At 33.5% G+C, this 25,783-nt stretch overlaps 2 protein-coding genes across 2 annotated transcripts; one reads left to right on the top strand and one right to left on the bottom strand.

Moving 5' to 3' along the window:
- Positions 1 to 21,101: 21,101 nt before the first annotated feature.
- LOC116108902 (ethylene-responsive transcription factor ERF110-like) lies at positions 21,102 to 21,953 on the bottom strand (the record flags this gene model as incomplete). Its single annotated transcript, XM_031395152.1, has 1 exon — positions 21,102 to 21,953. A coding segment is annotated over one exon (852 nt), but the record flags the coding sequence as incomplete, so codon positions are not given.
- A 780-nt stretch (positions 21,954 to 22,733) lies between these two features.
- On the top strand, positions 22,734 to 25,036 carry LOC116108896 (pentatricopeptide repeat-containing protein At4g32430, mitochondrial-like). The gene has a single exon (XM_031395141.1). It carries the CDS (start codon positions 22,736 to 22,738, stop codon positions 25,034 to 25,036), a length of 2,301 nt encoding a protein of 766 aa, XP_031251001.1. The 5' UTR covers positions 22,734 to 22,735.
- Positions 25,037 to 25,783: the final 747 nt, after the last annotated feature.

Genomic DNA, 25,783 nt, shown 5'->3' with positions numbered 1-25,783 from the left:
TTTTTTTTAGGTTATGGGAGTTACAATCTCTGTGTAGTTCTTTTTTTATTTTTTTATTTTTTTTATGACCGAGGGTGTCCAGACTAGCTTACGTGCACCTCAACTAATCCTCTAGGACTCTGGAACTATCGGTCACATAAGAGCTCTAGTGGCTATCCCTATTAGCAATTGAGGAGAGACTTGAGATCCTGGAACTACCGACCGGGTAAAAGTTCTAGTAGCTATACCTACTAACAATGGATGAGAGACTCAAACTCAGGATTTCTTTAGTAATACACTTAAGAGTCTCTATCGAATCACTCGATCGCACAGAAGTAATTATCTCTATGTAGTTCACCTTGCATATTGCCTCACTGTTCTTTTAAAAGATGTGGGCTTATTAAATTCAAGAATTCATTGAACATGTTCCTCATCTCTTTGCCATTTTGCCCAAGAGGCAAAAGACTTTCTTAAAATTTTTTGTGTTTAGTTTATCCTTTGGATTGACTTTCATAAAAGAATATCTGACCCAATCCAAGGGCTCAATACATTTTAATTTATTAATAGTTGAAAGTTATCTGTTTGTCATATTTTTAATATGTAATTATCAATACATAAATGTTTATCTAGATTATAAGAAGATATTTTCTAATTAAAAATAGGCAAATTATGGTCCTTTGTTATTAATTCATAATAACATTGCATAGCATGTTCTAGAAACCTTCCAAATACAACCCAAAACTTTATTACTTGTATATGTCTTTTTTCAACCACTAATTCTCCTCATTAAAATCAATAAATCCCTTTGCCCCTTTAAACTCAAGCATCAGCTACCAATAAACCATACATGTGAAAGATAGAACGCATGAAGAATGATACATGTGATACTATAACATGTATATTAGTATTTTGCAAAAAAAAAAAAATTTAATCAAATTGAAAACAAGTAAGGTATAACTTGTTACCTTAAGTCCTTAGCAATCTTGGAGACTTTTAATTTCAAGAGAAACTAAACAAAAGAGTATCCACACTAAGGTAAAAGAAGAATTAGGCCAAGAGAGACATTTAGGGTTCCTAGAAACTTTGATCTCTAAACTAAAATTGATATATCATTTTCTTTATATATGTAGCCTTGTAAACAATTCAATAATTGTTTTGGACTTTCTTAAGCAATTCCATAATTGTTTTGGAGTTGTAAATGATTCTATATTACTATGAAGTTATTAAACTTCTTTAAATAATAACATTGGATTAACATTTAATCACAATTAACAATTTAACTTTTAAATTGTTTACATAACAATTTAACCCTTAAATTGTTTATATGTTTACAATTACAACTCATTGTTAAATTCAATTTAATGTAAAGAAAATGATTAATTATGAATTGGAATTCCATTTAATTCCAATTAGCAATTTAACTCTTAAATTATTCATAATAACTAATATAACCCTCCATTCTAATTCAGTGATAATAATATAAATAACTTTATTACCCTTGGTAGGTGCAAGTCAACCTTGGATAATCAACTCTCTTTGGCTATTCTCCGTTCTCCTTAGTTTTTATGTGTGACCTCTTAGGTTCACTGTGGCCTAGCTGTGGGCCCAATATCATAGTCTATTCCGAAATGTTTTTTCATAACTCTTTATGACCAAAACTGCCACCGATTATGATAGGCATCTAGTAATGCTCCATATCCCCTAAGTCACGATGAAGATATACTCCAACGAACCCTTTTATAATCATACGCGCTGTGTAATCAAATCTTTCCGTTGTCTAATCCCAATTAAGAATGGATTCATGGTATGTCAAAATCTTTATCTTAATTTTATATCAAATTGACAATCAATACATATGGAACGTGTCACCATGAAACAACATTTCAAATAACATTTTATATACACAAGCCGAAAATTTCCCATTTCCAACGTATCTTGACATTTGTCTAGGAACTTGATATCAATCTATACCAAGTCAACGGATCTCATCTTGATTATCACTTGTTTTCACACATAAACAACACATGGCCAAATCGGCTTATTAACACATGACATGATTAGCCTTATGTTTATACACCATATGAACCATATGTGTTTATGTATAATCCAACTATGATATCTCAGGTCTAAGGATTAATAATACACTAGTACGATCTTATGATGCACCATTGACTACATTTTAAATGTCCATGTGATTCATCATAAATGGCCATATTCGATAAACATTTTACTAACCGCTTATCCATGCTAATGCCCTAGTGATATAACTTTTGTAATCACTCACACTAATACCATCACATGAGATTCAACGGAGGCATTCAGCATGTCTACTATGTAATATTATTACCCAATTAATATTACCTATGTAAGGAATACTTTGATGATTTTGATCTTCTAAAGATTTGTATCATCCGGACATTTCACATGTAATACATATATATAAATAAAGCAATAAACCACATGTGACATAAGAACACTTTCTTTTATTAACAAGATAAAAATTTATATACAAAACATATACATTAACATATATATACAAAACATAATACCTTGGAACCGATGACACGATTGGTTCCTAGGGCATACACTAACAAAACTCCACTTGCACTAGAGCCAATCGTTGTGGTATCTAATATCCATCTTCTCAAGACGATGATTTAATTGCTTCTATGTCATCACTTTAGTAAGTGGGTCATCTACATTATCTACTGAAGGTGTTTTCTGCACCAAAATTTCTCCAGATTCAACAAGCTTTCTCAAAATATGATATTTACGTTGATTATGTTTTGATTTCTGGTGTGCTCTTGGTTCCTTTACTTGTGCAATAGCACCATTATTGTCGTAGAACAAGGTTATTGGATAACACATGTTCAGAACCACATCAAGTTCAGCTACAAATTTGCGTATCCACACACCTTTTTTTGCTACTTCTGAAGCGGCATTATATTTAGCTTTTGTAGTGGAGTCAGCAGTGGTCGATTGCTTGGAACTTTTCTAACTAAATGCTCCCTCATTACATGTGAAGATGAATCCGAATATAGACTTTCTATCATCCACATTTGATTGAAAATCAGAGTCTGAGTATCCCTGGATTTTCAATTCTAAACCTCCATAACTCAGTATTAAATCTTTAGTCCTTCTCAAGTACTTAAAGATTGTTTTAACTGCTGACTAGTGTTTCTCTCCTAGATTTGATTGATATCTGCTCGCAATACTTACAGCATAGGCTATATCAGGCCTTGTACATAGCATTGCATACATAAGAGACTACCTACGGCTGAAACGTAGGGTATATTATGCATCCGTTGTCACTCCTGATCAGTCTTAGGACTCATATCCTTAAAAAGATGTAGTGCATGACCACAAGGCAAAAAGCCTCTTTTGGAGTCTTGCATGTTGAACTTTTTCAACATTTTCTTTATATACATGCTTTGAGATAACCCTATCAATCTTTTCGCTTTATTTCTATAGATGCAAATTCCTAGGATGTAATTTGCTTCTCTCAAGTCTTTCATTGAGAAAGCCTTTGACAACCACATCTTAACTTCGATCATCATGTCAATATCATTTCTCATTAATAATATGTCATCTACATATAATATGAGGAAAATCAAGACATGATCTTTTACCCACTTATATACACACGGTTCATCCGGATTTTTTATGAAACCAAAAATCTTGATCGTTTCATCAACCGAATATTCCAGCTTCTAGAAGCTTGTTTCAATCCATAAATGGATCTATGTAATTTGCACACTTTATGTCTCTCGGTATTGGATACAAAACCTTTAGGTTGTTGCATATATATGTTTTCCTCAATAAATCCATTAAGGAACGCGGTCTTGACATCCATTTTCCAAATTTCATAATCATAGTGTGCCGCTATGGCTAGCATGATTCTGATGGATTTAAGCATTGCAACTGGTGAAAAAGTTTCCTCATAATCCAACCCTTATTTCTTAGTATAACCTTTCGCTACCAGTCTAGCCTTATAGGTCTCTACCTTTCCATCTTTGCCAACTTTTCTTTTAAAGACCCGTTTACAACCAATAGGAACTATTCCTTCTAGGGGATCAACAAGTGTCCAAACTTGATTAGAGTGCATGGATTCTATTTCAAAATTCATCACTTCTAGCCATCTTCTAGAATCGATATCTAATATCGCTTCTTCATAAGTTTTAGGATCATCTCCATGATCAACTTCTCCAACTGAAAAAGATTCAAAAACTTTTTCATGTAGAAAGTCATAATATCTCTCTAGAGGTCGAGATATTCTAGAAGAGTTCTGGGCTAGAACCGTTGTGTCATGCATTAAAGGTTCTTGATCTAGTTCATCTATTTGAGTATTATCGATTTAAGACTCTTCGGAATATTCCTTGAGTTCAATTTTTTTTCCTGCACCTCCTTCTTCTAAGAATTCTTTCTCAAGGAAATGTGTGTTTCAACTTATTGAGATTCTTTGATCAATAAGGAAGTAAAAATAATATCCTAAACTTTCTTTAGGATACCCTATAAACCGACCTTTTTCAGATCTTATGTCCAACTTGTATGTTTTGACAGTCTTGACATAAGCTGGACAACCCGAGACCTTTAAATAGTTAAGACTAGGTGGTTTGCCACACCATACTTCATATGGTATTCTAGATTGATTTAGATGGTGCTCTATTTAAAATATGTACTGCTGTTTGTAAGGGCATACCCCCACAAGTAAATTGGCCAGTCCATAAAAGTCATCATCGATTGTACCATATTCAATAAAGTACGATTTCTCCTTTCAGATACACCATTGTGTTGTGGTGTAAATGGAGGAGTTAATTATGATATAATCCCATTTTCTTTTAGGAAATCTCGAAATTTCATACTTAAGTATTCATTTCTACTATCTGATTGTAGAATTTTAATACTCTTTCCAGTTTGTTTCTCTACTTTATTCTTGAATTCTTTGAACTTTTCAAAATATTCTGATTTGTATTTCATTAAATACAAATACCCATACCTTGAATAATCATCAGTAAAGGTAATGAAGTAATGAAAACCTCATCTGGTCATTTCATTAAATGGTCCACATACATCTGTATGTATTAATTCCAGCAATTCTTTGGCCCTTTCCCCTTTACTCTTAAAAGGTGGCTTGGTTATTTTTCCTTGAAGACAAGATTCATAGGTCGAATAGGGTTCTGAACCCAATGAACTTAAAAGTCCACTTTCTCATAACTGGATTACTCTTATGTCTCCTATATGACCTAATCTATGATGCCAAAGTAGTTTAGGATTAATTTCATTTCAAGTTCGTTTATTGGTTATGGAATTCATTATGCTATGACCATTTAATTCTAGCACATACAAACCATTTGTATTGATAGTTTTGCCAACAAATTTATTTCCAAAATTAACTAAACATTCATTTCTATTGAAAATTACACTATAACCATATTTACATAATACAAAAACAGAAATTATATTTCTAGTGCTTTAGCAAAATATAGGACATTGTACAAATACAAAAGGTGTCTTGATGGAAGCATCAAACTGTATGTTCCCATGGCTTCAGTTGCAACATTTGCTCCATTTGTCATTCTTAACATGACTTGATCTTTTGCCAAAGCAAAACTATTCAGTAGATCCTGCAAATAAACGCAAATGTGTGAAGTAGTAGCTGAATTCAATATCCAGGATGAATTATTTGAACTAACATTTAATTCAAATTCAATGACATAGCATTGGGACATACCTGATCCAGTCTTCTCAATGAGAAGAGCTTCAGTCTTCTAAGACTCTCTAGATAGAAAGGACAATTCCTCTTCCAGTGCCCATTTTCTTTTCACCAAAAGCATTGGCCCTTTTTTTTAGATTTATTGGCTTGAGGTGCAGCCTTTTTCTTAAACCCTTTCCCTTGGGTTTTGTTCCCAATTTCTTTTGGAATTTCATGGGCTTTTTCTTCTTTGTTTTAATGGAAGAAACCATACTAACAACCTCCTGCCTTTTTCCTTTTCTTTCCTGATCATAAAACTGTTGAATCTCATTCAACAAATCAGGAAGTTTTCTCTCAATCCTATTGAGATGATAATTATTGATGAAAGGTGTGAAACTTGAAGGTAGAGATTAGAGAACTAAATCCACCTTGAGGGTGTCTGGCATTTCAATTTTCATGGCATGTAATTGCCCCAGAATATTAATCATTTTCATGACATGTTCTTCTGGTGACACACCCTCTTTCAACTTCATTCCGAATGAAGTTGAACTTAATTCATATTGTCATATACTCAAATTTTCACGGTACAACTCTTGTAACATGAGATAAATTTCATTAGCACTTTTCATCTTTTCACACTTTCTTTGGAGCTTGTCACTCATCGATGTCATCATATAAGAGTGAGCTTTAAGTTCATCTTCCTTCCACCTTTTATATTCATTATGCTCATCAGAAGGAGGAGGTTCAGGCATCGGCGTTTCTAAAACGTAGGCTGCGTTTTCTGAATTTAATATTATTGTCAATTTCCTCAGCCAATCATCGAAATTACAACGGCCAACTAACTTGTTGTTCTCATCCAGGATTTTCAACAATAGATTATTCATCTTTTATGGTTTAATATTTTATGAGAGATGCTACAAGGAAATTAAAAATTGAGTGTTTTGTCACATATATCTTTTATTAAGCTAATCTAATTAGCTCCCACTAATTTAATTAGCTCTCACTATTTTATTCAAATCCTATACTTCCTAGATGAAGATCCGGAAATTTCGCTAGATTAAAAATTTCTAGTGGGGAATCAAATTCTTATCATATTTAATAAACCTCACATAATAGAAATCTTGGTCCATTAAATTCAATAAGTAGGAAACTATTTCCTTTTATATCACCATATAAGTTATGATTCGTTTCCTTGCCTCTAGTTTCAGATATCTCACATAATATAAATCTTGGTACCCTAGACTAGTTAAATCCGACCCATTATGCTTTCTTAAAATAGAATTCATATTATACCCTCACATAATAGAAATCTTGGGATCTCTAATTCTATGGCAAAGAATTAATTGACTCATAATGGAAGGCTTAGACTTAATATTTTAATTAGAGAAGATTTAAACATTAGGTTTTGTTTTAGGTTAATGTTTTAATATTTGCCATATACATATCTACCATATGTATCAACTAAATATAAAACATAAACCCCAAACTACAAACCTAAAACTAAATGTCATTCCATAAAATTAAGTTTCAACATTTCATATAAATATTAAAACTTAACTATAAACAATGGCATAATTAATATGCATAAAACATACAAGCATATTACATGCTTAAATACGGCATCACATGTTATCAAACATAACAAATATGCATTATATAACACATATATATCCCATATATCAATTATATCTAATAAATTGTCCATTAATAATCATTAATAAAAAAAATTATTAAACATTAGGGGATAATGTAACACTTACATTAAATAAGCAATTATACAACCAACATTTGGCAATGGAAAGTTGGAGTAAATTTATGCTTATCTTATCACATGGCATATTAATAAACATTAATGATTAATCCAATTAATCTTATCAAAGACATAATTAACAATTAAATTGTGTTCAAACTACCTTTCCATGTTTTTGGCACAAAGACAATTTTACCCTTAACTCTTTAAGGCAAATTATCTTAATGCCCATTAATGTCCATTAAATCACATATTTAACAAACATAATGTAACATGACAAAACACGCCAAAGAAGATCAAACAACCCTTTTTGCACCTAATTAAAAAATATGCAATAATTTCTCACATGAACAAAATTTATCTCCATGCATCCGTGAACATTTTAATCACTATTAAAACATTAAAACCTTTTGAATTGTCTAAACAAGTGTGCTAATTAATCAACAATTAATTTACAAACTTGTCATGGCCAAAATTTCACATAATCAAAATTATGTGAACAATGTCAGTTTTCATCAAAATTGACATATTAGCATCCATACAATGTCCTAAACACCAAGAATCATATTCTTCAAGCCGTAAATATTGAACAAGCAACATTATAACCCAAATCTCATTTGGCCAACTTCAATCAAACACAAAAAATTTAATTAAATCTTGATGGTTATGCCATAACCATCATGTTTTTCAAACAAAGATCATAAGAACATAAAGTGCGATTGAAAGTTTTAAAAACTTAAGCCATGGCCGAATTTTGCTAGTAAACAAACATTTTATGGCATATAAAGGATACACATGTATGATCAACAACTCTTACAAAGCAAGTTAACATATAACTTCACAAATCAAAATTTGTAAAATTACACAACATTATTCAACATATGAACATGAACTTTTTGGCCAATTTTAGACAAATAAGGATAAAATCCTTGGCTTTGATACCATTTGAAAGATGGAACGCATGGAGAATGATGCATGTGATACTATGACATGTATATTAGTATTTTGCAAAAAAAAAATTCAATCAAATTGAAAACAAGTAAGGTATAACTTGTTACCTTAAGTCCTTAGCAATCTTGGAGACTTTTAATTTCGAGAGAAACTAAAGAAAAGAGTATCCACACTAAGGTAAAAGAAGAATTAGGCCAAGAGAGACATTTAGTGTTCTTAGAAATTTTGATCTCTTAACTAAAATTGATATATCATTTTCTTTATATATGTAGCCTTGTAAACGATTCAATAATTGTTTTGGACTTTCTTAAGCAATTCCATAATTGTTTTGGAATTGTAAATGATTCCATAATTACTATGAAGTTATTAAACTTCTTTAAATAATAACATTGGATTAACCCTTTTATAATCATACGCGTTGTGTAATCAAATCTTTCCGTTGTCTAATCCCAATTAATAATGGATTCATGGTATATCAAAATCTTTATCTTAATTTTATATCAAATTGACAATCAATACATACGGAACGTGTCACCATGAAACAACATTTCAAGTAACATTTTATATACCCCAGCCGAAGATTTCCCTTTTCCAACGTATCTTGACATTTGTCTAAGAACTTGATATCAATATATACCAAGTCAACGGATCTCATCTTGATTATCACTTGTCTTCACACATAAACAACACATGGCCAAATCGGCTTATCAACCCATGACATGATTAGCCTCGTGTTTATACATCGTATGAACCAGATGCGTTTATGCAGAATCCAACCGTGATATCTCAGGTCTAAGGATTAATAATACACTAGTATAATCTTATGATACATCATTGACTGCATTTTAAATGTCCATGTGATTCATCATAAATGGTCATATTCGATAAACAGTTCACTAACCGTTTATCCATGCTAATGCCCTAGTGATATAACTTTTATAATTACCCACACTAATACCGTCACATGATATTCAATGAAAGCATTCAGCATGTCTGCTATGTAATATTATTGCCCAATTAATATTACCTATATAGGGAATACTTTGATGATTTTGATCTTCTAAATATTTGTATCATCCGGACATTTGATCTTCTAAATGAAGTAATAAACCACATGTGAAATGAGAACACTTTCTTTTATTAATAAGATAAAAGTTTATATACAAAATATATACATTAACATATATATACAAAACATAATAACTTGGAACCGACGACACGATTGGTTACTAGGGCATACACTAATAGCATGCACCCAAAAACTCTATTCTTCATTTCCATTCCTAAACTTCAATGGCTTCCCATCGCAATTCTCCTCCATTGACCATCGTAACACAAGTATTATCCATTTCTTTCTTCTTACTTCTTCACTCCCCTTCGCCAGCCACCGCCCTCCCGACATCGAACAACGATGCTCCATCCAGTTTAGTCAATAAGGTTTGCAAAAAAACCACCCTTTGTAGTTACAACAATTGTGTAGCCGTTCTTGCGTTGGACCTACAATCCTCGTCCGCAATGAACGAAAAAGCCCTGGCAAAGATCGCTCTAAAGTTGGCTGTATCTAATCCATAAACAGCAAAAAGTACATCGATGAGATGGCAAAGAAGGAAGGCTCTTCACCTGGACTGAAATCGGCCCTCAAGCACTGCATTTCGCAGTATCAAGGCGTTGTGATTTTGTCATTCAGAAGTGCTTTGAACGAACTGGATGATGATCCTTCGACTGCAAATTATGATGCAAAATTTGCTTCTGATGGTGCATATTATTGTGGAGAGAAGCTAAAATCTGAAGGGTTTTGTAACACCTCCTCTTTACTACTATTCTTATAATACATACTATGTAAATTATAGATATACATAGCGTATGGAAAATAGTGGGCTCAAATTTTTCTTTACTCATAAAATATAATTCTTTACAAATACAAAAGACTATGTATTTAAAAACTTTCTAATTAATACAAAATATTATAGCTGGTGGACAGTGGTGCCAAAACTCTTCGCTCCTTGACGTCCATCCGACCGCTACTCCTATTTCCTGCAAAACAGAGAAGAACAACGGGGTGAGCACAACAATGCTCAGTAAGTAAAATCTCTACTACCTGTCCCCGTAACTCACTCTTTGGTTCTTTTCTTACTCTACTGTTCTTCTATTTCTATTTCTCACTGTCTTCCTCTTTCTTTCTAATACTGTTATTCTCCTTTAACTCTGCTTTGCTCTTTTTCTTTCTTTCTCTCTGTTCTTTTTCTCTTACTCTTACTCACCATGAAGGAAAATCATGGTTCTCTCTTATTCTCATCATACTCACCATGAAAGAAAAATCATGGTTCTCGCCTGTATAAGCTCTGCATGCAATTAATACAAAAGAACTGCATGTTTCTTTCTTCTACTCTCTATTCTTATTAGCTCAAACTTCCGCATTCTTTCTCATACTCTCTCTCTCTTTCTATCTCATTCTTTAATTCTTTCTATTTATCTCATTCTCATTTCTGTTTCTCTTTCTCATAACTCTTTTCTGTTAACTCTCTTTAGTAGTGATGGCCTCATCTTACCAGAGGCACGGCCGGGACTCACTCCCGCTCTACGTGACTTTTCCTCATCCTAACCGATCGGACTTGGTTATGCATGGATTCGGAACCCTTGGCCATGTGAGTGTATAATCTCTCTCTCGGGTACTCGGGTATAGCCCTCATCCGCATGCACTCTCACGGGCTACACCACTTCTCTTTCTCATACTAATGCCGCTCTCTCAATGCGGCGTACATGCGGGAATACTCTACCCATTACTCACGGGTTCCCCATCGCATAACCTACTTTATGCTCTTATCTCTCTCTTATTCTTTCTCATGTTTGCTAATCTCTTTCTCAAGCTAGTACTCATAATATAGCTTAACTCTTAGCTTTTCTCATCTATATTCTTTCTATTTCTTTTCTTTCTCATTCTTACTCATTGGAATGTCACGACCTCATCTGACCGGAGGCACGGCTAGGCGCTACCACTCTACGTGACTTTCGCTCATTCCTCTACCGATCGGATTTAGTCATGCATGGATTCGGAACCTTTGGCCTTGTGAGTGTACATGCTTTCTCTCTATCTCTCTCAAATGTCACGACCCCTTCTTACCGGAGGCACGGCTGGAACCTCATGTTCCACTCTACGTGACGGTCACGGCCTCATCTGACCGGAGGCACGGCTGGGGATCACAAAGCACCCACTCTCGTGACTCTACTCGTCACTCACAGGTTCCCCATCGCACAACTTACTATATTCTCTTCTTTAGCACTTTTCTCTCTCTTATTTGCTAGTGCTCAATCTCTCTTTCTCTTTACTATCAAAGTACTCTTATTCTCTTTACTCTTAAGAGTTGCTATTCTCAACATTCTCTACTCTTAAGCTAGTACTCATAAGGTAACTCATATTCAACATTCTCTATTCTTTCTCAAACTACTTCTCAAGGCACAATTAATGCATATGGATGGTTCATACTCATTAATGCACTTATGATATGTCAAATGCAATATGGCTCTAAAATCGTCATTCTGCACAGGTCACACTAAAAAGGGCATAACTTGCGTTATACACATCGGATTGCTACAGTTTTGGTCTCGTTTTAAAGCTTAGAGATAGGGCTACAACTTTGATGTTTTGGTCTCAGCCCAGTTCAATCCGTAAAATTCCCAAAAATCACTTAGAAAGTCACGGCTGTGACAGGGCAGATTTCACTTAGGCATTTCATCAAGCAACTCATGTGCATACAAAAACTCTTCTCTAACTACCACTCTCCTTCTCTTTTAACCATCCAAAATGGGAAGAATCTCCCTTCTATGGACATGGTTCCTATCATAGAAGAACACTCCCAAAATATCTACTCAATCTCCTCCAACTTCATCTCAAACTCATCACACATCAACACTTCCCATAAAGGAAATATCCAACAAACATAACATAAATACTCTTCTCAACTCAATTCCTCGGCAAATAGACATACATTTCTACTCAATTTCTCAATAAGCATCATATATACATGCATAAATAAATCTCTACTTAAGAATTTCTTAAACTTTAGCTTGAGTTGGATTTACTTACCTCATACTTGAGTAGTCTGCACTAAAGCTCTCTACTCTTGTTGGACCAAGCTTTCCCTTTTTCCTAAGCATAAACTTAGTAAAACTTAACCCTTACAAGAATAACTCATCTCTAAAGTAGGGATTCTACCTCTTCTTGCTTAGGATCACTTCTTTGTCAAATTCCAACTCAAAACTCTCAAAAATCTCTTGGAAGATTGAGTGAGATGAAGAGGCGGTGGAAATGGGTGCAATGAATGGTTTGAGAACTCAACCCTTATTAGCTCATATATATACACTCTTTCCCATTTTGCCCTTACTCTTTCTTGAAAATTCACCTTATCCTTTAACTCTTACAAACTCACCCCCATTTTACACTATTCTCCATGAATTTCCTTATTTTTACTCCCCACTTTTCCTGCTAATTAGGGTAGAATGGTCATTTACCCCTATGAAGAATTCTCTAGAAAACTCAAGGAACTTTTCTGCCGTCCTCGCCGCGGCCAAGAACTATCCTGTCACCCCGGAAAACATTCCAGAACCGACACCGCCAACAACGAACCAACGTCGTCGCAGCGAAGCTTCTTCCTCGCCCGCGGCGAAGGCTGTTAACTCCAAAATCCGCCAAGTCTTGTCTTATCAATTCCATGATACACACTCAATCAAACCCAAACATCAACTCAACCAAAGGCAACCAAACACAGAGCAATATACAAACTCATTAGGGGCAATTCAATATCCTTTAGGCCATACCATAAACAATGGCTACGTATTCAAGTGGGGTGTTACAGGTTTCAATCTCATAATGTCGATTCGATTAGGACTAGAAATAATTATCTGACGATTTATAGTGACATCGGATTTGCTGTTACCGATATGATAAGCTGAATTCATCGTGTTGTTTAATCCAATTGATGCATAATGAAATAATTTTCCGGTAAAGTTTGGTTTGATTATGTAATATTGTAATGCCAAGAAATAATTGTTGTTTGATTCCATCAGCAATTGATTTTAAACGGATGTAATTGTTTACAACTATTCAATCATGGAGAAAGTGTACCCTTTTGACATCAATTTATTTTTTTTTTTTTTTTAATGACAGGGGGTATTCAGGCTAGTTACGCACCACTCAGCTAATCTTTTGGGAAAGCTCTAGTGACTACTCCTATTAACACCGAAAAGAGACTCAAACTGCAGACCTCTTGAGTAATACACTCGAATCTTTATCGAACCACTCCCCACCCAATGATAGTTTTATTCTTTTGACATCAACATCCGATATAGGGAAGATTTTTTTTCTATTTATTATTGAGGTCATTATTTGTATCAAGGATGTGAAATATTTAATTTTATTAATTTGGTATATGAATATGACACGATCTGATAAAATAAAAAATAAAATAGAGTAATAGACAAGGTAAAAAATTAATAATTAGCTTTATCCAAATCAAATCCCTGAATAATAAATTGCTAATCGAATTATTATCAATTTCCCAAATTAATATCCATCTCTATTGGCAGGTGTTTGGTTTTGGGACGAAATTGTATAATGGAAAAGTTAGAAGATTCTAATTCTTAATTTGATAAATGGGATTCACTAGTTTGACTATCTTAATTTAATAAAAGATATAGTGATAGAGATCCACTCAATCAAAAAGAATCAAAAATTTATTAATGTTGAAATAGTATAGGAAAACGTGAATTCCAAATAAAACATATTGATTTATTATATCATTAAAGATCAAACCATATCAATATTTGATTTTATTTATTTTGGTCTTATCAAATTACTTAATGTTTTTGTATTCTAAATTAAGCATCTTCTATCTTAGTCACGTGTGCAGTATCCATATATTCTAAATTCAATTCATTCTCTAATTATGTTTCACTTTAACTATAATTACTCATTAGAAACTTTAATTTAGCATTGTTAGATTTGCGGAAAATTATATCTTTTTAACCACAGGGACTGCCTAGTGGTCAAAAGATTTACTCCCGCTTACTCAGAGCATAAGCTTGTAAAGTGTCCAATAGACTCGAGAATTAGTTGAATACGCCCAAACTGACCTAAACCCCTAAGTTATAAAAAAAAAAAAAAAAAAAAAAAAAAAAAAAAAAAAAAAAAAAAAATTCTTTATTCACTAGCTTAAACAACTCTAAACATCACTACCATTTATGTCATTTGTGGTTGGGAATAGAACTTTTAATTGTTATTAATATCACTAATAATTATTATTTACATTTAGTTCAAGTTAGCTGGACGCTAAACTGAAACGCCCTACCTAGCTTCTATCACTATATATAAAAACAAACAAGAGAGCGCCCAGCTCTAATTAAACTCAACAATTAATCATTCAATATTTTAGTTTCATTAATTTGCAACAATCATTAATGGCTCTCTTAATCATTTGGATAATGTTATTACACTCTTCTTCTTCTCTCTTTCTCCTTTCTCCTCCATCAACGTGAGCAGAATCAAACCCTAATTTCTCAGCACCACTTGTAACAAAACAAATACTATCAATTTTGCATTAACGTTCTTCAATCGTATCCCCAAACTGCTTCACAATCAGACTCTTTGGCTCTCTAATTATTATGGTGTACGGCGCAAACTGACCCGGACACTCCGATTATCCAAAAAAAAAAAAAATATTTGCAACGATTGATGGATTCCTTGAAAATCATATATATTAATATTGCTCCTCACCACCACAACTTGGTTTGGCAAAATGTTGGCCCTTTTCCTAGTTCAAACCCAAAATTCAGCCCAAATAAAGCTAAATGAAGTCCAGAAAAATGTTTATTCTCTTTTTCTTTTATTTTTTTAATAATTAAACTTATTTATTAAAAAAGGGAATAATTATAATATATTTACTGGTCTCAATTTCTTGGTATCAACTAACTAAGTTTCAACTTGGTTAGGCTTATATACTAATCCCTAATGAAATTATGCTTAATCTATCCAATCAGAGCCCACTATTGTCTTTGTAATTTCCGCATCAATTTCAGAACACTTGACAAATTTTATTTGAAAATCAACAAATCAAAACATGACAAAACACATTACCCTTTGATGGTAGATTAACAAATTAGGTGACCCTCAATCCTAAATTGCTAAAAACTTTAACTTTTTCAACTCCTTTAAGACTTTTATGAACACATATTATTTGACCTCCCATTGAACCCCAAAACCAACCCTAAATCTGAAATCCGTCCCATATTGAGGCATTCAATTAGCTAGAAAGGCGCAAAAACCCAATTGTTTGGACCTTTCATTTTCACTAATTAGCAATCTATCGTAATCAAATCAATCAATTAAGCTAGTTTGGTTTCTGTCATTTCTATGTTTCACTAAACAATAAACATAAACCCTCCTTTCATCAATAATTTCTTGCTCTTCAATTAAATTCCGCTCCTTTCTTTGTTTTGCTACCATTTTGTCTATCAATTGGGTTGTGTCAATTTTTTTTCTTTGATTTTAGCAAATATTCGGTAATTTGCTGTTGATTTGGGATTTTCATGGAGATTATTTCTTGTACATTGAACTTTGAACATGAACCAAACAATAATCACAAAAATAAAAAAATAAAAAAATCTTGGCATTGAACATCATGAGATCTTATGTCCCTTTAAAATTGGAACATTTTTTATGGCCTACAAAGTTAACTTGTAATTTAGGTATGTACTTTTTTTTTTATCACTAATAACTTTTAGTGATTTTAAAATAATTTATTTAAAAATTACTTAATTAAATAAGCCGAGAGATAAATTATAAATAAATATACAAATCTCATAATACATGTATCATTTAAGTTATATAAAAATTACTATGAATGAATAATCTTAATCCACGTTAAATATATTAAGTTTTTAAACCGGTCAACTAATGCCACAGCAAAATAAAATAACATTTTATAAAACTGAAACTTTGTGGTTATAAATAAAATTTTAGAATTAAGTGATCAAAATTTTAATTGAAATGGGACGAGAGATAAACTCAAAATAAATTTACAATCTAATACATAAATATCATTATGTTTTATACATAAAGATCAAATCTACATCAAAAACAAAATATCTATACTCTTAACATTAAGTTAACACATGAGATATTTTACAAAATCGAAAAGCCATGGTTATATCACCAATAAGGATTTTGTATGTATATATTTATCAGGGTAATACTATACTTACAACTTAATCTTACAATCTCGATGTGACAGTTCGTTATTGATTTTTAATGAATTTTTTCGTTTGATCAATTGCAAGTTGTCACTTCGAGGTTGTAAAAAAGTTTGTGAGATTTTTATGAATCAATCTTTATCATATATTATTAATCTTTCTAGTAGTATACAATGATCAATCAATCAACCCACATTTTGATGGGTACAAAGATGGATTCATAGAAAAATGATAGTGACTTGGGCACATGAATAACCCTTAGTACATAAATTATTATTTTTTCTTGTATTTTTAATAAACTCCACTTTACCCAAATAGTAGGTAAACACTAATTGCCCCACCAGTTAACTTTTCATCTCAATTCGACCCTCCCCCGCAATTTATAAACTATTCTCACAAACCAACAAACAACTAGCGCACGTGTCCAAAACCATGACGTTACTGAACTCACGGTCACCAAGCTTGTACAGTCTCAGTTTCCCTTGGATGAAACGAAACGAGAAGGGATTGCCTGTTGTTAATGGACCAGGACAGGACAACGAGTCATTTAACATAGCGCAAACTGGTCTGTTTGTGGAGGGGCCCGCCGTGAGGTGAAATCTATCCTGGGGATAGATGTCACCGTGTACTTCCACGTGCATAATGATGCAAGCTGTTTTCGGTAAAGATGTTTCTGGAAAGTGACAGATTAATCTTTGCCTGAGACGTAACCCTCAATCTCAAGTACACCTTTCTGGCCCCATAATATATTTTTTTTAACAAAATTCAATATTGTTATATTTTTATTTAATATAAATATTGTCAACAATAATTTCTTGGTAGCAGGATAGGTTTTAATCTTAGCTATAAAGATGAATTCATCCAATACACACTTTATATATAAATAATATTTTAAGTATTACATATACTTTAGTCAAAAGTCAAAATTCCTTTTTTCCTAATCAGGGTGTTCTGACTAATTTGTGTACATTTTAATTATTTTTACAACTCATTGATATCTTACAAATTTATTTATTTCAGGTAATCTAAATATGACAGATGATCTCAAAGTAGCTTAAACCCAAAATTCAATAAAATGAACAAATTCTCACACACTGACCTGCCCCTTGAAGTTAAAAGTCAAATTATTAAACACCACTTCAAGTAATTTTAGCTTTTCAAAGAGTTTTTATCCATTTAATTACTTGGCTTTTTGAGGTTTTTTTATCCATTATTTCAATTTGAAAATGACATAATATTTAGAAACATTTATTTTTAATTATGGAATTGCATTAAATAGAAAAATAAAAGTTTAATCCATTAATTTTTTATCACAATAATTGAATATCTTAAATTCGTCATTTCAATGTATACACAGTCAAATCCATCGTTAATTATTTTAATCAAACAAACAAAAATAATAAATATTTAATATTTTAAGAAGTACGATGTGGTTGATACGTTTCTAGCGAACTCCTCTTGGGAATACAAAAAAAAAAATTGATTGTGACATTAAGCCTCATCCCTTGGTTCCACCTAAACATGTTGATTAATATTAAAATAAAAAATTATTATTGTTCTTATTTATTTATAATGAAAATGAAAACAATGTTTTAAGATATGGTTTCAAACATGGTCTACTATGGGGCTTTTAAATAATTCATTTTTAATTCGACGTTATCGACAGGATGCCACGATGGCATTTTAATTATAGATGCCAAATGGGGTCAAAGGAGCCATTATCAAAAGCAAAAATGTTTTCCACGTTTACTTTTCAAAAACATATGGTAATAACTAAGACCTAATATTGTTTCACAAACAAAAATTTTATAGCATGAAGCTTTTTTTTTTTTTTTTTTTTTTTTTTTTTAACTTAACTAATCTCTAGAGTCCATTAAAACACCCTACAACTCAAAAGGTCAAGTAAACCACAATATATGTAGTAGATAATCCTAAAGTTTAAACCCAGAAACTGAAAAAAAGAACAAACCTCTTTAACCGTCAGGCCAATCGATTTTTGTGAACGGTTTTTTTGGGCTAGTTTACGTTTACCTCAACTAATCTTTCAGGGCTTTGAGTGAACACCGCGGTAAATCTCTTTAGTGACCACCCCTATATATCTGGGGGGACTCAAAGGAACTCTTTAAACCCTTTTATTTTTTTACCATCAGACCACCCAATAGTGATAATATAAAATTGTTTTCATAACTAAGAAAATGTTAAATGTGGATGTTAGAGTGTAGAATTTACCTTTCTTAACACATGAAACTACTAAATTCAAGTTTTACTTTTACTTTCTATTTTTTTAATATAATTTTGGCATCTAATAAAGAGAATATTAGTACATTAATGGAAGATAATGTCATCCTTCGACAAGAATAATAATATCAAATAAAAGATCATAAAATTCTTTAGTATAGATGAAGTTAAAGATCAATTTTCGACCAATATTTAGCATAAAAAAGTTAGACAAAGTTGACTCCCAAAAGAATATCTCAGATAAATATCAAATTAAAGTTTTGCGGCAAAAGAACTGAAGATGTGCATGAAAGAATTGAAGGGTGTAGGTTACATTGAATATAATCACAACACTAAACTTTAAAAAAAATCAAAGGGAAAATAATTAGACATAGAAAATTTGGTAAAAATCCTGAATTATAAATAAAATCAGTTCCTCTAAATAATTGACTAACCCACCAACTTTCCATTAAAAAAAAAAACCCAGAGGCTGAACATTCAAATCAACCAACAAAGCAAGAAGTTCAATCTCACATGGAACCTATTCCGCTTGTTTTGGTTTCCTAAACCAACAGCGACTTGTCTCAACTTTGCAGCTAGGGATGGGCGCGGGGTAGGTCGGGCCGAGGACCCCATTCCCCGTCCCCGTCTCGTAAGGATACAATCACTCTCATCCCCATCCTGTCCCGACCTAGCTCGATTGAACAGGGCTTCGTGGAAAAATTTGCCCCGCGAGGATTTTCCCCCCTAACATAATTAAATATATTTATATCTAATCTTAATATAATTTATTAGATAAATTGATTAATTATTCAATTGTATAGAAGCTTAGGCTTAATTAGCCCTGTTAATTAATTAACTTTTCATAAAATTGAAATAACTAAATTCAATCTATTTACTACGTAAATTGATTACTTATTTAATTGTATGAACTATGAAAGTTTAGTCAATTAGGCTTAATCAACCCTGTTAATTAATTAATTTTTCATAAAATAAATATATCTATATCTAATCTTAACATAATTTATTAGGTAAATTGATTAATTATTCAATTGTATGGAGGCTTAGGCTTAGTTGGTCCTGTTAATTAATTAATTTTTCATAAAATAAATATATCTATATCTAATCTTAACATAATTTATTAGATAAATTGGTTAATTATTCAATTATATGGAGGTTTAGGCTTAGTTGCCCTGTCAATTAATTAATATTTCATAAAATTAATATAACTAAATTTAACCTTAACATAATCTACTAGGTAAATTGATGAATTAATTTATAAAACATTATCTTTACTACAACTAATAAAATTAATCCATTTGTGAAAAAGACAAATACTATGATCCCAAGTTCCCAACATTGATTAACATTATATTTAATTGACCCATTAATTAATTACAAGGATAATTGAGTTTGTGTAATTTGTAAGTCGTTAAACAATTGTATATATTCTTATATTGTTTTGGTAAATTGTAATATTCTAATCAAATTTATTTTTGGGCCATGTTTTATTATTTTGTGAAATGCACAAAGTAATAATACATATATTTAATTATTAAATTTGTCTCGTTTAAATTATTTTTTCTATAAATTTAATATAAACATTATAAAATATTATAAAAGTAAATATCATAAATTTAGATATATTACTTAAAACTATGATTTAAACTCAAACTTTATATATAATCTCGTAAAGAAAAAACATCTCAATAAAAGAAGGCAGGGCTCCACGAGGGTGGGGTTGACGGGTCGGGGATTGCACAATCCCCTCCCCCGACCAATCCCCGAGGGTAGGGATTTTTTTTAGGACCGTCCTCAACCCTATCCCCGATATTTTAGGGGATTTCCCGCCCCATTCGAGCCGATCCCCGCGGGGCTGGGGCAAACGCCCATCCCTATTTGCAGCCACAAACACTTTGGATAATCATAAAATAATTAATTAAGATAATGATGATATATGGAATAATTAAAGAAACAAAGTACATTCTTTTGTGAATATTTTAGGGGCTAAATTGTAAAGCAAATAGCAGACAGCAAACAACGTAAACATCAAAATCCAACTATGCCTAAAAATTCCTAAATCCTTCTTTGTTTTTTCCTCAAAAGTTTTATATTATTTTTAATGATTAATTTAATTTCTTTTTTCTTTACAACAAATAACAACAATAAACCAAAATTACATGCAAATTATATTAAAAAAAAAAATTGTTGAACATTTTTGCTTTTGAAATTTAAAAAAAATAAAATATATGATCAGGTTATTCAATATTATCCACCTGAAGAAGGAGGATAGTGACTTGAATGCGTCCATGGCGGCACTTGAAAATTCGACCCGCTACTCTGATTTTGATTAGTATTACTCTGGGGTGGCCTTAGAAAACTCTGCTCACCGAAAAGCAGAGGAAATGTTGAGGAGGAAGACGATCCGGAAGATGAAGGTGGTCCGACTAAATAAGACGGAGAAGAAGAAGAAGACAACAATGGCGATTGAACGGATGAACCCATTTGTGTATTGGACTGAAGAAGTTGTTGCAACAAACTCGGGGGTTGGTTTTGAAAGATTTGAGGGGGTTGGTTTTGCAAGAGTTGAGAGTAGTCATAATAGTCTTGATAATTTTGCGACATGAAAAACGGCGGCATTGGCGGCGGTGTAACGGCGGTTGCTATCGTCGTCATTGCGGCTTGTTGGTGAGGTTGATATGATGTTAAAGAAGTTAAAGACGATCCAGGAGGTGTTTGGCAGGAGGGAAAATTTTGGTGTTGGTGTTGTTGTTGGGGTTGTGGGGGAGTTACGAGTCGAACATTTTCCGGGAAATTGAGTTTGGCGCGGTTGCCTCTGAACCTCAAGGCTGCTTCGTCGTAAGCTCTGGCGGCTGCTTCGGCGGTGTCGAAGGTGCCGAGCCAGACTCTTGCGGCTTTGTGCGGGTCTCGAATCTCCGCAGCCCATTTGCCCCATGGTCTCTGCCTCACTCCCCTGTATCTCCTCCTTCGTTCCCCGGTCTCTTCGTAGGATACACTACTCTCTGTCGCGGCCGTGCTGGCCGTGGCTGTAGTGGCGGATGGGGGTGGTGCTGCAATGGCGGTTGGTTCTTCTGTTACTGTAAACGAAAACAAAAGTATAGAACATTACTTATGAACAAAGAAATCATAAAAAAAANGAAACACAAATTAAGAGAAGATAAATAATCTTTTATAAAAAAATAAATTGTTTAATTAATTAATGAATTTAATGCAAACTTGAATATGTGATTGTGACTTGTGAGTATGAGTGCAGAGTGCTTGACACCTGATGAGCTAGCAAAGACTGGTCCCCAGTACATATCAGCCCTTTGGACTCAAACCTCAATCGCTGTACGGGACCATTTTGGCCTGACATATTAAACACTTTTCTTTGTCACCACAAAAGCTTATTTCCATTTTATTATTTTTATTCACATGTGGTCCAGATATTTCTTTAATTATATTTATTAAAAATCAATTAAATCCTTGCATATATAAACTTTTTCACTTGTCACAAATTTAATTATATTGAATAAATATTATTGAAGACAATAGTAATAATATACTTGGAAAAAAAAAAAAAGATAAACTGTCCTAATTTAATTTTCATAATTATAGCTTTTGAAAAATTTATATAGAGTTATTATAAGAATCAATTAAGACATCACAATGTAATGCAGTAATATCAATATTTAGAAAATAGAAGAGATTATATATATATATATATATATATATACACACACACACTCCTATCGTATCGCACAGAGTCACGAGCCGCCGCGTGATATTTGATTTTCACCCCCCCCAATCTACGTGGCACAAACCCTTGTATTTGATTTTAACTAGCCCATGTATTAATTTGGGCTGTTTCTCTTTCACAAACGATCTGTTGTTACACTCTCATGATTACCCGCCAACTAAATACCAAAACCCTTCAAGGACTAGCCAAACAACGGTCGACAAATTTTAAATACATCCACTCATCCAACCATGTACATCAAGTGTTCGACAAAAGCTCCCCTCGAAATGTTTTGCCAATTAATTCTTCCATGCTCAATTCTATGCGCAAAAAAAGTCCCTCTCAATCTCTCGAAATCTTCAGAAGGCATCTGCAATTAGGTTTTCTCTACGATATTGATGAAGTTACGATTGCAATCGCTCTCAAGGCTTGTAGCGGAGACCAAAAACCAGGGTGCCAAATACACGGGTTTTCTATTACTTCTGGGTTCATTTCTTATATTACGGTTTCAAATTCATTGATGAATATGTACTGTAAATCTGGTCAATTTGATAGGGCTTTATGTATATTTAACAACTTGAGTAATCCTGATATTGTTTCGTGGAATACTATTCTTTCGGGGTTTCCAAAAAACGAGGATGCATTGCAATTTGCTCTTAGAATGAATTTATATGGGGTTGTTTTTGATGCAGTGACTTATACTATTATTCTCGCGGTTTGTTTGGACCAGCGGGGTTTTTTATTTGGGTTGCAATTGCATTCTCTCATAGTCAAGTTTGGATTAGACAGTGATACTTTTGTAGGTAATGCTCTTATAACCTTGTACTCGAGATGGGGGCATTTAGTCGAGGCTAGGAGCGTGTTTGATGCAATGCCAAATAAGGATTTGGTATCGTGGAATGCTATGATATCAGGGTACACCCAGGAAGGGAACTATGGGTTGGAAGCTATTTGGGCATTTATTGATATGGTGAGAGAAGGGATAAGGCTTGATCATGTCTCATTCACCAGTGCAGTTTCAGCTTGTGGTCATGAAAGAAACTTACAGCTGGGGAGACAGATACATGGTTTGACTATAAAAACAGGATATGGAACACATCTTTCAGTTGGAAATGTTTTGATCTCAACATACTCAAAATGTGAGGCAATTGAAGATGCAAAGTTGGTATTTGACTGGATGGATGAACGTAATGTAGTTTCTTGGACCACAATGATTTCAATGAATGATGCAGATGCTGTGTTTCTCTTTGGTGAGATGAGAATAGATGGGGTTGATCCAAATGATGTTACATTTGTTGGGCTACTCCATGCCATAACAGTTAGGCATTTGACTAAAGAAGGGCAAATGATTCACGGGCTTTGTATAAAGACTGGCTTTGTGTTGGAATCTAGTGTTTGTAATAGCCTCATCACCATGTATGCTAAGTTTCAGTCCATGCAAGACTCAAAGAAAGTTTTTGAGGAGCTTAACTATAGAGAAATTATATCGTGGAATGCTTTAATCTCAGGGTATGCTCAAAATGGATTGTGTCAAGCAGCGTTGTCAACATTTTTATTGGCAAGTTCTGAATCTAAGCCAAACCAATACACATTTGGTAGTGTCTTGAGTGCTATTGGTTCTGCTGAGGATATATCTCTTAAACATGGGCAGCGGTGCCACTCTCATATCATAAAGCTTGGGTTGAATACTGATCCAGTTGTTTCTGGTGCTCTTCTTGACATGTATGCAAAGCGTGGGAGCATTTATGAGTCCCAAAGAGTTTTCAGTGAGACACCTGAAAAGAGTCAATTTGCTTGGACAGCAATAATCTCTGCCTATGCAAGACATGGAGACTATGAATCAGTGATGAATTGGTTTAAGAAGATGGAGAAGGAAGGGGTCAGACCTGACTCAATCACCTTCCTTTCTGTACTAACTGCTAGCGGTAGAAAGGGGATGGTTGATATTGGCCTTCAGCTCTTTGACTCAATGGTGAAAGATTATGAGATTGAGCCATCCCCAGAACATTATTCTTGTATGGTAGATATGTTGGGCCGTGCTGGGAGACTCAAGGAGGCAGAGGAGCTGATGGGTCGCAGTCCTGGAGGGCCGGGGATGTCTATGTTGCAAAGCCTGCTAGGCGCTTGTAGGATACATGGGAATGTAGAGATGGGTGAGAGGGTGGCAGATGTTTTGTTGGGAATGGAGCCCATGGGGTCAGGTTCATATGTATTGATGTCTAATTTGTATGCTGAGAAGGGGGACTGGGAAAAGGTTGCAAAAATAAGGAAAGGGATGAGGGAGAAAGGAGTAAAGAAGGAGGTGGGATTTAGTTGGGTGGATGTGGGTGATATTGATGGTTTGCACGGGTTTTCATCAGGTGACAAGTCTCACCCACGATATGAGGAGATTTGTAGAATGGCAGAAAGCCTGGGATCAGAAATGAAATATTTAAGAGAGAAAAACAGAGCTTATTCAAAGTAGTTTCATTTAGAACAGAAACCTTGAGATCTGACCGTTGTATGCTTATCCCAAAAAGAGGGGAACATTTCCTTTAATGAATTTATTTGTTTGATAAATGAAATGCACTCCAAAACTACATATAAACAGATGTCAATCAGCTACATCTGCTGGAAGGCCAAAATCTAGAACAACCAAGTACTTTTATTTTTAACCAAGATGTTCAGTTCAGTTTACACGCTTTTTTTTTTTTTTTTCTGTAACTAAAGTGTTCGGACTAGTTTATATGTATCTTGATTAATCATTTGGAGAGACTAGTACAGCAATCCACCGTCACAACCTCCCACTTAAATTGCGGATGTTCAGATGGGGAATCGAACCTTAAACTTTGTTTCTATTACACTATTTCTATTTTGCCCTAACCATCTGGACGATCCACGGATGGATAACAACTAAGTACATAATCCATAGTACAATCTATATTTTATTATTTTATAAGCAAACAAAAAAACGTATAAGTTTTAACTAAAATTTCCGGTCGGCATAAGGGTCACAGTAACCAGGCTTATCTTTGAATTTCCTGCACCAATGTATTACAACTCGCAACACATAATCTGTACTATAAATCCTTTGATTTGAGTTGCCGCTATGAATTTCCAGTCGGAACACGTATGTGGATCACTGGTTTACTTAAGCGTTTCAAAAATCAGAGGCCCAATGTAAACCAAGATTAAAGTGAGGGCTGTGGCCTGTGGCCTGTGGGTGGCATGG

The sequence above is a fragment of the Pistacia vera genome, unplaced genomic scaffold, assembly GCF_008641045.1.
Source record: "Pistacia vera cultivar Batoury unplaced genomic scaffold, PisVer_v2 Contig118, whole genome shotgun sequence".
Lineage (NCBI taxonomy): Eukaryota > Viridiplantae > Streptophyta > Magnoliopsida > Sapindales > Anacardiaceae > Pistacia > Pistacia vera.
The sequence above is the reverse complement of the archived record's forward strand: the minus strand, read 5'-3'. Positions and strand labels throughout refer to the sequence as shown.

Excerpts from the sequence above, each read along its gene's own strand:
- LOC116108896 (XM_031395141.1), top strand. The coding sequence starts at position 22,736 with ATGATTACCCGCCAACTAAATACCAAAACCCTTCAAGGACTAGCCAAA.